General features: G+C 54.3%; 1 protein-coding gene across 2 annotated transcripts in view; it reads left to right on the top strand.

Moving 5' to 3' along the window:
* Window positions 1-14494, top strand: part of SDK2 (sidekick cell adhesion molecule 2) — a 264330-nt gene that overhangs the window by 122215 nt on the left and 127621 nt on the right. For both annotated transcript variants that reach the window (XM_042914557.1, XM_042914556.1), the window contains exon 2: window positions 3690-3849. In XM_042914557.1, coding sequence (XP_042770491.1) covers window positions 3690-3849 — 160 coding nt within the window. The remainder of the gene's footprint in view (window positions 1-3689; window positions 3850-14494) is intronic.

Genomic DNA, 14494 nt, shown 5'->3' with positions numbered 1-14494 from the left:
GGGGGCAGGGAGGGGGAAGGCATGCATTTTTAGTTTCGATGGAACCTCCAGACTACTCTCTGTAGATATGGTCCCGAGCTACAACCCCACATAGCTGTGTGCACGCTCGCCTGGGTCCCTGCGGGCTGGCCAGCACGGGGCCCTATCGTGCTTTCGGATCGTGGCCCAAGGGATAGGAAAAAGCGATATCTTACTGAGTTTTATTTGCCTTTCTCTTATCAGGCGGTTCAGCATCTTTGTCTGTGTTTCAGAGTTATTTGTAATTCTTTTCTGTGAACTGTTCAGATCCTTTGTCCAGTTGGTTAGTTCATCTTTTTCTTCCTGATTTATGGGAATATTTTTTCTACCGGGAAAATGAGCTCTTTGTCCATGATAGAAGTTGCAAATATTTTCCCCGAGTTTGTCATTTGTTGCCTTTTTGTTTATGGGTATTTTTTTTTTCCGTGCAGAATTTTTATATAGCTGAAGGTATCAATCTGTTCTACGACTTCCTGGACTTTGTCTAATACTGCATCACCTCCTGAAGACTATATATTTTTAAAACCTCTGTGACTTTCGTCTACTCCCTTTAGAATTTCATTTTTCTCGCTTAAAACACTGATGCATCCATCTAGCATTTATTTTGAGGAAACGTGTGAGGAAGAGATTCAGCTTTATTCCCTACCCCCCTACCCCCCCCCGCCCCAAATGTCTCCCTAGCTGTTCCAAAGCCATTTGGTGAATAATTGATCTTTTCCCCACCGACTTGAAATTCTACTTTAATCATATATTAAATGATCCCATATGTACTGAGGTCTATTTCTAGATTCTGAGTCTGTCATTTCATCAGATTATTGGTGCAAGAACACACTGTTTTAATTATTGCAACTTTATAACATAGTTCGGTATCTGGGCTTGTCTTTTTCACCTATTACACTTTTACAGAATTTCTTAGGTATTCTTTTGTCATTTTTTTAAATTTTTTTAATGTTTTTTTAAATTTATTTTTGAGACAGAGAGAGACAAAGCATGAACGGGGGAGGGTCGGAGAGAGGGAGACACAGAATCTGAAACAGGCTCCAGGCTCTGAGCGGTCAGCACAGAGCCCGACGTGGGGCTCGAACTCACGGACCGTGAGATCATGACCCGAGCTGAAGTCGGCCGGCCACTTAACCGACTGAGCCACCCAGGCGCCCCTCTTTTGTCATTTTTTTAAGTGTGAACTTTAGATTCACTTTGTCTAGTTAAAAAAACTGTAGTGTGTATGTGTGTGTGTGTGCGTGTGTTTTCCAAGTGAGGAAAAGTTTAAGGGAATGGCACCCGTATAATATTGATTCTTTCAGTATTCAAGAATTCAAAATTCTTTCTCCTCCTTTCTCAGCTCCTTCCCACTGAGAAGGTGGCTAACAGGGCTGTTGTGTACAGTTGCACAAGTAGTAAACTGCACAATCCAAGCTCTTAGACTGTGAAAGGTGCTGCCGGTACCTGCCAACAGGGCATGAGCTCTTCCCTCCTGTAGTCTGCCCATCTGCCCACACGCTTAATAGTAAAGCATGTGCCTAAAGCGTGTGCCAGGCACCGTTTCTAACCTCGTTATGTTTTTTAATTCATTTGATACAAGAAACGTATCCCCCAGTTTACAGCTAGGAGATTGAAATGCAAAAAGGTTATAAGTAAGCTCCCCAGGGTCAACGACTGGTGCATTCACGGCACAGACATCTCTCTCTGCACGTAAACGCACGTATACATGTGCCCAGACACACACTTGAACACACAAACACATAAGAGCACACACCTACACACACACACAGATACACACGGAGACTCAAGGACCCATAGACAATGCACACGGGTGCATGTGCACACCCGGCTGGCCCCCCCCACCCCCCACCCCAGCATCCTTTCCCTGTCGGAGCCTCCCCCCTACTGCCGCACTGCCAGTCGCCCCGCCATCCCCTGCTTTTGGAAGATGGCAGGCCTATCAAGGGAAACCAGCTGGCTGCACTCCTGACATTGCTCAGTGCTGGGTAGGGCCTCCCCCCGCCAAATCCTTGTATCGGATGGCAGGGGGAGGGCGGACCACAACGCAGGGGCTGGGGGAGAGGAGCCTCAGTTCCTCCCAAGCTTCCTGGGGAGGATAACTAGGGATGGGGGATGCAGGGATGCTCGGGGCTCGGTGGTACCCAGCAGGTTCTCAGGAAAGGGCAGCCCCGCCCTCCTCTTCCCAGAGTCATTATCTCGGGCAGGGCAGCCGCTGGAATCAGCCCATCCCAGCTCCTGTTGCTGGGCTCCAGGCAGGCGCCCCGGAGAGCCCGAGCACTGAACTAGAACAGGCGGACGTGATAACAGGTTGCCCAGTGAACTGGGTTACGGAGGTGAGGGGGTCTGAGTGCAGAGCGCGTGTGCACACGTGTGCACGAGCGAGTGTGCAAGCGCCCGCCCCGCCCGCCCCCTCTGATGTTCTGGCTCTGAATCAGCCATCGGAGGGATTGAATCACTAGGAGTGTTATTGTTTTAAAACAAACGAGTGATGACAGGAACTAACAGAGGGTTTTTAAAAACACAATTCAAAGGGCTCTCAAACGCTGCTGGGGAATAGGAATGTGCCTTTGAAGTGCGAATGTGCCCATTTGTCAAACAGAGGCAGAGCCGCTGCCTCAGCAGAGTGGGCTGCGGGCAAATGGGTGCCTGCTCGCCTCTCTCCCCTCTGCTGCCACCGGAGGTGGGCGGGGGACCAGGGGACCAGGGGACCAGGGGTGGGTGCCACTCCCCCAGCACACTCCCCCAAAAGAGGACCTCCTGAAGGGCTTTGGAAGGCGGTAAGCTGCAGGATGGTTGTCGGGAGTGATGCAGAGATGCGGGGGGAGGGGCTCAGCACCTGCCTGCCCTGGCTCTCCCTCCGTACACACCCAGGCTTGCCCTCCAGCGGCCCCCACAAAGAGAGCTGGTAGCAGGGATGAGGTTCAAGGAAGGCCCCTCCCCAGTAATCACAAGCTAGGCACTCATGAGATTCAGACCTGGAGTGTGGGGTGGGGGCATGATGCCAGTTGACCCGGCCCCAGACGTATATCGCTGGTGCTCTGAGTGGTTGGTCTGCACTTGAACCCAGGGTGAGGCCTTGACGTGAATGTGAACCCACCTGCAGACCACAGACACCCACTTCTGGCCAAGTCTGAGGGTAAGAGGACAGAGGGATCAAACAACCTGGCGGTGGAGAGGGCCCGCCGGATGGACTCTGCCCATGATGCTTTTGACGGGCTCTCCCAGCCTTAGGGGCAGGACTCGGGACGTCCCTGCCACCTGACACTTGTATCAACCCACCCCTCCCCCGGTTTCTTTGTGACATTTATATTCCCTTTGACCAAAGGGCAGTAAGTGCCCCCAGAATCACGGGGTGTCCAGTGGATGGGGATCTCGAGGGGAGAGTGACAGAAAGCACCAGAACAGGGCGGTGGCAGCAGAGGCCGTGAGCCTGGCGCGGTCTGGGAGGAAGGAGGCCGAGAACTGGTTGGTAGGGGTGGAGGACTCCCTCTGAAGATCAAGCTCCGAAGTCAGACCGACCCAAGTTCAAGTCCTTCCCGGCCACGTGACCTTGAGCAAGTTAGCTGGCTGCACCTGCTCTGTCTGCCCAGGGCGCTAGGGCACCACGTGAGCAACCACCTGAAGGTGAGCGGTGCTAACTTGTGGCTTTGTGTCTCTATTTACCACAGATGATGTGGCCCCCTATTTCAAGACGGAGCCGGTGCGAACGCAGGTGCACTTAGAGGGGAACCGCCTGGTGCTCACGTGCATGGCCGAGGGCAGCTGGCCGCTGGAATTCAAGTGGCTCCACAACAGCAGGGAGCTGACCAAGTTCTCGCTGGAGTACAGGCAAGCCTCCCCTCCCCTCCCTCCTGGCTGCCAGAGCCCCTGCTGTGCCCTGAAGGGGAACTAGGGTGGGGGGCCCGTGTGGCCATTTGGGGGACAGGGGTTCCCACACCAGTGCTACTGGGAGGCTGGGGTGGCGGAAGTCGGGGTGGAGGGGGGAAGACAGCCCTGCCCCAGGAGTATGAGGACCCTGCCTTGCTGAGCCCAATGGAGGATGTCTAGGCAGGGGGCCAGACGGAGTGGCTCATGCAACAAGGATTGAGGTCGGGGAGCTTACTCCCAGCAGCTGGGCTGTGGTCATGCCTGTGACCAGAGCCCGTGCTCCCCAGCCCCCAGGAGAACTCTGCTATCTCCGGGGAGCACTGGGGGGGGCTTGGATCCGACACACAGGTGGGGCATGTAGCAACCCGGGATCAGTAAGGGAAGGACGTCTTGTATTTGGGGGCACGGAAGTGGCCTGCCCAAGGCTTTTGGGCTTGTCCCTACTCCATGTTTGTGCCTGTGCCCTGAACTCTGGACTGGCCCTTCCCTCCCCAGGACACTGCCAAATGGGGAGAACGGAGAGGAGGGAGGGGCACAGGGTCTTAGTGAAGGGGGATTGCCGCCAGAAGCATGAGCAACGGGCGGCTGGGCCCCCCAAGCCCCGCCTGGCCTCCGGCCTTTCCTCCTGGCAATCCCTCCCTCCTCCCTCCGGCATCTCCACCTGCTTTCACCGCCTCCCCACCCCTGTGGCTGGTGATTAATCCCCAGGCCTGATGTGCATAATCGGTTTTGTTGGGGAAACAAGATTGTCTTGCCCTGGGGATGTTGATACAGATCTGCCGCCAGGGACCAGAATGCAAATAACAGGACGGTACTTAATTACTGGCCGATCTGTCCTTTCCAGAGAACCGTCCTTTTCTTTGCCAAGCAGGGAGGCCAGAGTTCAGGGCGACAACCCCCCACCCTGCCCCTTCCTCATCCCTTCTGCCCCAACCCTGGACTGGATCGGCTGGTGGACGTGGCCACTTTGTCAGAGGAGGGAGCTGGAGGGTCCAGGACAGGAGGACCACATTCCCCTCCGGATGGTGAGAGGCCAAGGAAGCAGGGGGCCTTCCAGTGCTGGCCGCTCTGGGCGTTGGGTCTCCAGGGAGCCCACAAGGGAGACCAGGGGTGTCCCCCTGAGCAGCCTCTGTGGCGGTTTGCACCCGGGGACCCAGACTGCTCCTGGCTGCTACCTGGCGTCCCTGGGGCAGTTTTGACACCACAGGTGTAAGTGGCCTCCCAGCCTGCCCCTGACTTCTTCTGGCAGGAGGAGGAGGGTTGGGACTGCTAGGCTGCCAGTGTGGACAGTACACAGGGACAGCTGCTAAGGATCAGCTTAAGGATCAGACTTGCCCATGGATGCAACGGGCTTCCTCTGAAAACAGCTCTTTGTCTTGGAGGCGTCCAGGTAGTGGTCAGGGCCCCAGCTATTGATGATGGTAACGATCATCGGAATCACTGCCAATGAAAAGGAATTAACTACCTGGCAGGCGTTATGTGCGCCCTGTGTGATTATCTCATTCAATCCTGCCAGCCATCCTTTGAGAACGTTCGGTTATTTTTCCCATTCGACAGATGGGCAGACTGGGGCTCAGAGACATTAAACACTTCCCCCAAGGTCAGATGGTTGAGCTGGGCTTCAAATAGAAGTCGTCCGGCTCCAGGGCTGGAAATTCTTTACATCCAGCCTCTCGCTGAGGAAGGACTGTGACCGTGGCTTCCTTAATATGCATCCCAAGCAGCTTCTACTAAGTGTGCTTTGCAGGTTCTAGAAAACAAAGCAGAGAGGGGAATGCAAATACCGTTGAGCCTCGAACAGCATGGGCTGAGCCACACGGGTCCACTAACACGCGGGCGTTTTTGATAAATACAGCGCACACAGCACTGTAAATGTATTTTCTCTTTCGTACCGTGTTCGTAATAACATTTTCTTTTCTCTGGCTTACTTTCCTGGAAGACTACAGTATGTGATACATATAGCATACAAAATAACGTGAGAATTGACGGTTAATGCTATCGGGAAGGCTTCCGGCCAACGTAGGTCTTAGTAGTTCAGTTGGAGGGGCGTGGGGGGTCAGAAGTCAAGCATGGATTTTTGACTGCATGGGGGTCGGCTCTGTCTCTTACGTTGTCTGTGGGTGAGCTGTGTTCTGTTTCAGAGTTTTGGTTGGGTGGAAATTTCAGGGGGACGCAAACACGCGTCCGGGGGGGAAACTCATCCCCTTGCCTCCTCACCCAGGAAGGCTGGCCGTGATGGCACGGCAGCCACCGGGTGCCCGAGTACAAGTCGGTCGGGATTTTGTTCTAATCAAATATGTGCTGTGCCCATAAGAAAGGTCTCTTCTCCGGGCGCCGGGGTTGGCTCAGTCGGTTGAGCGTCCGACTCTTGATTTGGGCTCACGGTTTGTGAGTTCGAGCGAGCCCCGCCTCAGACTCTGCTCTGACAGCGTGGAGCCTGCTTGGGATTCTGTCTCCCTCTCTCTCTGCCCCTCCCTCCCCTCTCAAAATAAATAAATAAACTTAAAAAAAAAAAAAGGAAAGGAAAAGAATTAGTTGTAGACATCATGTCACTTCACCCCTAAGTAGAATTTCCCGAGAATAAGGCATTGCCCTATAGAACCACAGTGCAATTTTCACACTCAGAAAATTTCACAGTGAGGGGCGCCTGGGTGGCTCGGTCAGTTGAGCGTCCGACTCTTGATTTGGGCTCAGGTCATGATCCCAGGGTCAAGGGATCGAGCCCCACATCAGGCTCTGTGCTGAGCATGGTTGAGATTCTCTTTCTCTCTCCCTCTACCCCTCTACCCCCCGCCTTAAAAGAAAAATTTTAAATTAAAAAAAAAAAAAAGAATGGAAAATTTCACATTGATACCTCTGTCCCAATTATGTCCTTTGTGGCCATTTTTATTATTGTTTGATACAAGATCTCATCAAGGACCACACATGAAATGTGGTTGTCATGACTCTTTAGACTCCTGAAATCTAGAACTATCCCTCATTGTTTCTTGCTACCTTTCACGGTGTTGACATTTCTAAGAGCTCAGCCAGTTTTGCAGAATGTCCCCTAGGGTAGATCTGTCCAGTTACATCCTCCTGATTAGATTCAGGTTAAACCTTCTTGGCAAGAAAATTACCCAGATGTGAGTCCTTCGTGCTTCATACCTGAAGACACTTCCTGTCACTTTGCCCCATTATTGGTGAGGTTACGTTTGATCAGCTGGTCAAGGTGATTTGCACCAGATTTCTCCACCGTCAAGGTCTGGAGGTATCGTTTTCCCTTTGTTTTTTTGTTTGTTTTGTGTGTGTGTGTGTGTGTGTGTGTGTGTGTGTGTGTGTGTGTGTGTTTTAATGTTTATCTTTATTTTTGAGACCGAGAGAGACAGCATGAGCAGGGGAGAGGCAGAGAGAGAGGGAGACACAAAATCAGAAGCGGGGTCCAGGCTCTGAGCTGTCAGCACAGAGCCCAACGCAGGGCTCGAACTTGCCAACTGCAAGATCATGACCCAAGCCGAAGTCGGACGCTCAACTGACTGAGCCACCCAGGCGCCCCTTCCCTTTGAGGGATAACTCAAAACTGTGACTCTTCTCCTCCCCAGAAATCTCTCACTCGGTGGTTGAGTATCCACTGAGGAGTCTAACCTGAATCAGTTATTACCTTTGTGGTTGTGATAAGCAGATTTTCTACTTCTATCTTTCCTTTTACTTTTATTTGTCATTTTGGTGGGGGGAGTAATCTTTTTTTTTAAATTTACATCCAAATTAGTTGGCATATAGTGCAACAGTGATTTCAGGAGTAGATTCCTTAGTGCCCCTTACCCATTTAGCCCCTCCCCCCTCCCACAACCCCTTCCATAACCCTCAGTTTGTTCTCCATATTTATGAGTCTCTTCTGTTTTGTCCCCCTCCCTGTTTTTATATTATTTTTGTTTCCCTTCCCTTATGGTCATCTGTTTTGTCTCTTAAAGTCCTCCTATGAGTGAAGTCATATGATATTTGTCTTTCTCTGACTAATTTCACTTAGCATAATACCCTCCAGTTCCATCCGCGTAGCTGCAGATGGCAAGATTTCATTCTTTTTGATGGCCGAGTAATACTCCGTCATATACATATATACCACATCTTTATCCGTTCATCCATCGATGGACATTTGGGCTCTTTCCATACTTTGGCTATTGCTGATAGTGCTGCTATAAACATGGGGGTGCATGCGTCCCTTCGAAACAGCACACCTGTATCCCTTGGGTAAATGCCTAGTAGTGCAGTTGCTGGGTCGTAGGGTAGTTCTATTTTTAGTTTTTTGAGGAACCTCCATACCGTTTTCCAGAGTGGCTGCACCAGCTTGCATGCCCAATTTGTCATTCTTTTATAAAAAGGATCTTCCCTTTCTCACCTTCCTTTAAAATAATTTAGCATCAGTATGAACTCATGGATTATTTTTCTTATTCAGTGTGTTTCAGTCTATCCCTGTCATTCTTCACTTTGATCCTCCGTAGTAACCCATAATTGGCCCATGGAGCTTCCTCGAGCTGGATCCTGGGTCTTTTTGACATGTCGCTATTGGATTTCTAGCACTTTCTTGTTTTTTGGCTCAATAAAATGTACCGGATTCACCTTTGAAATAAATGCATACTGAAAATTGCAACCCAGAGGAGTTTGGCCGGCTTATCCCCTGCTTCTCCCACCACCGCTTGCCGCTGAGAACTTCCTAGTCTCTTGCGAACCCCAGGGCTTGAGTTGGGTGATAATATCCAATTTTCAGGCAGAAAGATGGCTGAATTTACTCAGCAAGTTGAGAGAAAATAAGATTGGAAGTGCCGCCATAAATTCCACTATGTTTCCTACTCCGTCTCCAAAGGAACAACTTTGCATTTACATCCACTCTCCACCGGCCTTCATTCTCAGTGGAATCTGAAACAGAATGGCCGTGGCGTGTGTGCACGTGTGTGACACCCACACGAAGGAAAGCCTGCCGCATCCTTCTGAGGACGAATGACCGTGGGGGGCAGAATGGAAATAGCATGGACCTCAGAGTTGGGCCCCCCTGAATACAGTCACCCTCCTACCACTTCCTGGCTCTGGGCCTTGGGCGGAATTAGCCACCCTGCCTCTCGGAATCGGGAGCAGTAATGCCCACTCTAGAAAGTTCCAGTAAGAATTCAGTGAGATTCTACGGGACAAGCCCAGTCCCTGCTGCAACAGGCATGAAATAAACAGCACCTGCTAGGATTATACAAAGTGTTTGTCTCGGTAGAATAGCAGGACAGATCTGGTAACAAACCAGCCGGACCTCGGGACCTCGTGTGCAAGCGAGCACATCTCCTCCTAGGTGGTCATGGGGGCTCTGTGCACCTGTCCGATGACACTGTTATGGTCCAGGACCCTCTTTAGAGCTCTTTTTGTGGTCAAGTGCTGTGAGAGCCCCTTGTTGGTGACATATGTTACCGGTTTTGAAGCCAGCCTTGAATTCCCAGTTTGAGAGTTCGGGGTACCGCTGTGGGTATAAAGCATTATCAGACTCTGAGCAAATGAGATCTCTTTTCCCATGTGGGTGGGATACTGCCTGGGAAGACCGTCCCAAAGGGTTGGGCACTGCCCCCACTGCCACCCCTCCACCAGTGGGACAGGTGCACGGCCTCTCACAGTGGCTCTTGGTGTGTGTTGGGGTGGGTGGGAGGAGGTTGAACACAATACTTACTTGGAAGTATACGCTCTAATGTGTTTGTTAGCCTGTGTACATGCGCACACGTGTGGGGGGGTGTGTAGGTAGTTGGGTGGGTGGGTGTGATTCCTTCAGGCTCTTGTTTAACCATCGTGAGTCTATGTCTGGGTGAAGCACATTGGCCTGTTAGCCTAACTTCCTGACTGGGTGGGCTGGTAGCTCATGAAGGTCAGGCCCTCTTGTGCTGCCCCTGGAGTCTCTTCCCTCAGATCACTCTCCCCTATTCCCTCCCCTCGGCACCCCTCCTCTGCCCTCTCTTCCCCGCCTTCCACCCTCCAGGGCCCTCTCCCCAAGTCGAATCAATTCTGCCTCACTTTGCATCATCCACTGAACCAGCCAGAACTGTGTGGCTGGGGACAACCCACACACGCACACACACACACACACACACACACACACACACACACACACACTTAGATTCCCACGCATGGTTAACTGAACATACATCATCTCACAGCAGCACTAGGTGAGTGTTATTACCGTCATTTTGCAAAATGAGGAGACTGGAGCTCGGAGAAGTTCTGGAACTTGCCTGGGGTCATGAAGAGAGCAAGTGGCAGATCCAGGAAGGCTGTGTGACCCGTGTGGGTTCTTGTCCCACCTGTGTAGACGCACACGGGGTCCTGACGGGGCTCCTTCTGCCACGGTCCTGTCACCGTACGCCATTCCTCTACCCTGAGAGGGCAGGAAGCCAGGGGCCCCGCAGACCCTGAGATGAGCAGGCGTGAGGAGGTAAGACGAGTGGAGGCCGAGTCCGGACTCTGAGGCCCCGGCTGGCCCCTGGCTGGCGTGGAGAAGAGCAGGTGTGTGGAGGGGAAGCTCAGAAGAGCCAGGCAGGACACTGGCCAGCCCCAGGCTGCGTCCCCAGCCCCACGGCCAGGCTGATGTCCCTTGTGGGGGAACTGTGGTGTCAGGGCACTGCCCGCGGGCTCAGCGGCAGAGAGAAGAAAGCCCCGTGGCTGAGGCAGAGACCCACGCATGCCGCAGCCCTCGCTATGGGCACAAAGCAGGGGACACATGGGGGGCAGCCGCAGCCTTTGAAATTCTTCAGAGAAGAGGATGAAGAGAAACTCTCCGGGCCAGCTGCTTTGTCTCTGGCTTGTCCTCTGGCCTCCCCTTAGAAGTGAGAGCAGGCGGCCGAGGCCAAGGATGCAGAGGCCAGCGGGCTCCTGGCAGGTGCTGGAGCATATACCACGTGGGTGCCCAGAACTGAGCCAACCTCTAACTAACAGCGGTTCTGAGAGATTAACGCTATTATTATCTCCACCTCCTAGCTGGGAGTCCCAGCTCAGAGAGATTCAGCAACTTACCCGAGGTCACACAGCCAGACCTGGGAAGTCAGGTTTTACCCAGGGTCTTTTGGACCCCGAGCCTGCATCCCACCCCCTGCTCCGAGCTGTCTTGCTGTGTTTGTCTCCCCGACCAACAGTGGCAGCATTGCGGGGCTCAACTTTCCGGGGATGGCCCCCGCCAGCCTCCTAAACCAGTGCAGGGGAACTAGTCACAGCTAACACAAGGAGCTTACGTGGGCCCAGCCCCGTCTCAAGGACTTCACGTGTGTTAACTCTTGATGACGAACGCTTCAAGTGACCATGTACCCCATGCCAGGCCGTGCGCCAGCCCCTTTCCCGTAGGCACCTGTTCTCAATCCCCGTGCATCAGCAGCTCCTACAGGAGAGTCGTCTTGGTAGGGAGGGACGTGGGGCTTCAAGACTGAAGTCTCTGAACCAAGATGAGAGCCAGATCCTCTCCCTCCAGGTTTGATGGAGGAACATCGGGGGATGCTACTTTGCTCAGTCACAAGGCACGGATCTGGGACTCTCTGCCCACCTGGCACACAGCTGGTCAAGGAGGACAGTCAGGAAAGGCAGTGCCAGCCCCGCCCTTCCCACCGCCCTTGGGAAAGATTTATTCTAGCCGAGGAGCAGGACTCGTGGCTCATGTGCACCCAGACTGAGGAGGGACAGCAGGTGTAAAGGCCTAGAGAAGTTGGGGGCAGCTTGTGGAAGATATCGAACTTGAATCCAGAGGGGAAGAGGCATTGGCGGGACGGGAAGTGAACGGGTGGAGCTCCCCTGGAGTGTAGACATTGGGTGCTAAATAAGACAGGGGAGCCCTGACCCCCATAGAGTGTGCAGTACGGGATGGAAACAGCACTCAGTAACTCTTCACGTAATGCCGGACTCCAGTTTCGACAAGCGCCATCAAGGTGAAGGACAGGTCGGAGAAGGTGTCACTGGGGACGCTGAGAATGAGCAGGGTTAGGCAGAGCTAGAAGAGGCGGAAGTGGGGCTTTGGAGACAGCCGTGTGCGCAGACAGAGGAACTGAAAGAAAGCTGGCACGGACAGGAGGTCAGGATGCTGGAGAAGCGGCCAGGGTCAGTCAAGTCGGGGCTCGCTGGCCCTCCCGGGGAGCTCTTCTCTTAGGCCAAAAGCTGTGTGGGGCCCTTGACTCGTTTTTCACAGAGAAGGGCCATGATCAGGTGTCCATTTCTAAACCCTGTACCAGGCACCGGGGCGGAGAGTGGACTGGAGGAGGACAGGCGAACGCCAGGGTGGACAGGGGTGATGGGAGGCGGGTGGCCGGGCCATCTTGGAGACAGTGGGAGCGGAGGAGCGGAGGGGTCTGACACATATCCAGGAGGCAGAACTGAGCAGACGTGACGAGGGGCTGGACGTGCGGGTGAGGGAGGAAGGCAGGTGGAGAGGCAGGGACTTGGTGGAAGAAACCCTGGAAAAGCAGGGACACCGTGGGGAGTCTCCGTGCTCCCCTTGGGTGCGTGGAGAAACACCGGGTAGCAGCATCCAGCAGGCGAGGAAGATACGCGCGCCTGGGGTGGGGAAGGAAAGCCCAAGCTGAGGATCTTGACTTAGGGATCACTGACATCAGCGTGACAGCGGACCCCGTGGGAACGGGCAGGGCGAGAGAGCAGACGTAGCGTGGAGGAAAGAGCCCCAGGGCCCCCGAAAGCAAATAAACAAAAGAGGTGGGAACCTGCCCAACGGAATGAAAGCAAGAGGCCAAGACGGAGATCAGGGTGTCACAGAACGGGGAGGGGGTTTTGAGAAGGACCGAGTGGCCGGCTGTGTGTCGACGGCTGTGGGACACTAACAACGGTCAGCTAGCTGTAGGGACATAGGGGAGCTTAGGGACAGTGAGGGGGGCTGGATGAGGAGCCAGTGAAGGGGAAGATGTGAACGTGGCGGGGGGGGCGAGACTGGGCCAGCGATGCTGCCCTGCGATCAGGGAGACACGGCCGGCACAGGATGGCGGAGGAAGGATCACGACTGCCAGGAGGGACATTCTGGGCTGCGTCCTGCAGGAGGCGGGCGGTCTTTGGAGGATTTGGGTCAAGGGCGCCTCAGGCCCCTGTGTGCCCTGGTCCTGCCCCTCTTCCCAGTCTCCTCCCTCACCCACGTCCTTGGCTAATGGGCGGAATGAGTCCTCTCCTGATGGTGTCTGCTGTTCAGGACCACCTGCCTTTACCTCTCCCCAGTGACCTGCACTGTCCTCACTCACTTTTGCTGCCTGATCTTCCAAGGCTCAGTGCGAGCATCCCCCCCAGTAGGAGTCCCTGTCTTGACTGTGACTCAGTGTATGCCTTTGGGCAAATGACTTAAGCCCTGCCTCAGCTGCCCAGTCTGTTAAATGGGAATAATAACACCAGTTATTATAGGCTACCTCCCGGAGGGTCATGAGTGGCACGGAAGGTTAAGTGTATGGAAGGGTGGCTGGTCATCGATGGCTGTGTAAGCGGAAATGGCGGCCTTCCAGGCCACCAAGCGAACACCACCCACCCATGTCCACACCGCGGGGCAGGCTGTCCCCGCCTCCTTCTGTCTGGCCACATTCTCCTCCCAGTGCTTGTAGGAGGCTCCGGACCCCTCTTCCTCAACAAAGCCAGACCCGACCCTCCCCCCCAACCCCATTGCCAGCCTCTTTGGAGATAAACTCTGATTTGGCCATGAGTTTGGACATCCTGTCTGAAAATTGAAGGCTGCCGGTGAGGAAGCTGAAGTGCAGGAATTAGTTATGATGGGCATAAATTGAATTTTAATAGAGATGTACGTGGCCTGGAGCCAGTGTACTCAGGCAGAGGGAAGGTAGTAATTAAAAGTTAACGAGTTTAGAAATGTCGTAATCCTGGGGGAGGGATGGGGGAGGTGGGCTGGGAGGAGAAAGAGGCCCCCAGCCAAGCGTGCTGTCCTTCCCCTGACCCAGAGGCCCCCCTCCCGCTCCGGCGGAGCCCGGGAAGGGAGGAGGGGTGCAGGGAGCCCAGCCAGCCCCGCGCCTGCACGCACAGGGCCGGCTTTCAACGATGGGAGAGGGAGCAGGGTTAGAGGGACCCCCCCCAGACGATACCCTGTGCCGCCCACGAAGAAGACCGTGACCAGAGCAGGGTTTCTCAGCCCGGGCACTGTTAACATTGGTGGCAGATCGCGTTTTGTCGTGGGGACTGCCGCGTGGACGGCAGGGGGGGTTAGCGGCACCCCTGGTCTCCACGCACTACATCCCAGTAGCCCCCTCCCTAAAATGTGACAGCCAGAAATGTCTCCAGCACCACCAAGTGTGCCTTAGAGGGCCACATCCACCCCGTTGAGAACGAGTGGTCGAGAGCAAGGTGCCAGTGCCGCCCCCCCTGCCCAGACTCTCCCAGCTGGAGCCACCAGAGCTTCCCGGATGCGAGCAGGCATCCAGTCCCACACCCTAGAGTCGGCGGCTGGCTTGGCATTGGGGGACATGAGGGTGGAACTGGCTGGCTACCCTCCAGCCCCTTGTGGGTGGGGGGGGGGGTCTCTCCTCCCCCCACCCGGTCCAAATCGATGGGACTTCCTGTTGCAATAGAACTGCTTTCCTTCCACGCTCCATTTGTTCCCCGGGCATGGGATGCACGGGCAGGTAGG

Source organism: Panthera leo, chromosome E1 (assembly GCF_018350215.1).
Source record: "Panthera leo isolate Ple1 chromosome E1, P.leo_Ple1_pat1.1, whole genome shotgun sequence".
In the NCBI taxonomy this organism is placed as follows: domain Eukaryota; kingdom Metazoa; phylum Chordata; class Mammalia; order Carnivora; family Felidae; genus Panthera; species Panthera leo.
This window is presented reverse-complemented; position numbering and strand designations above follow the sequence as displayed.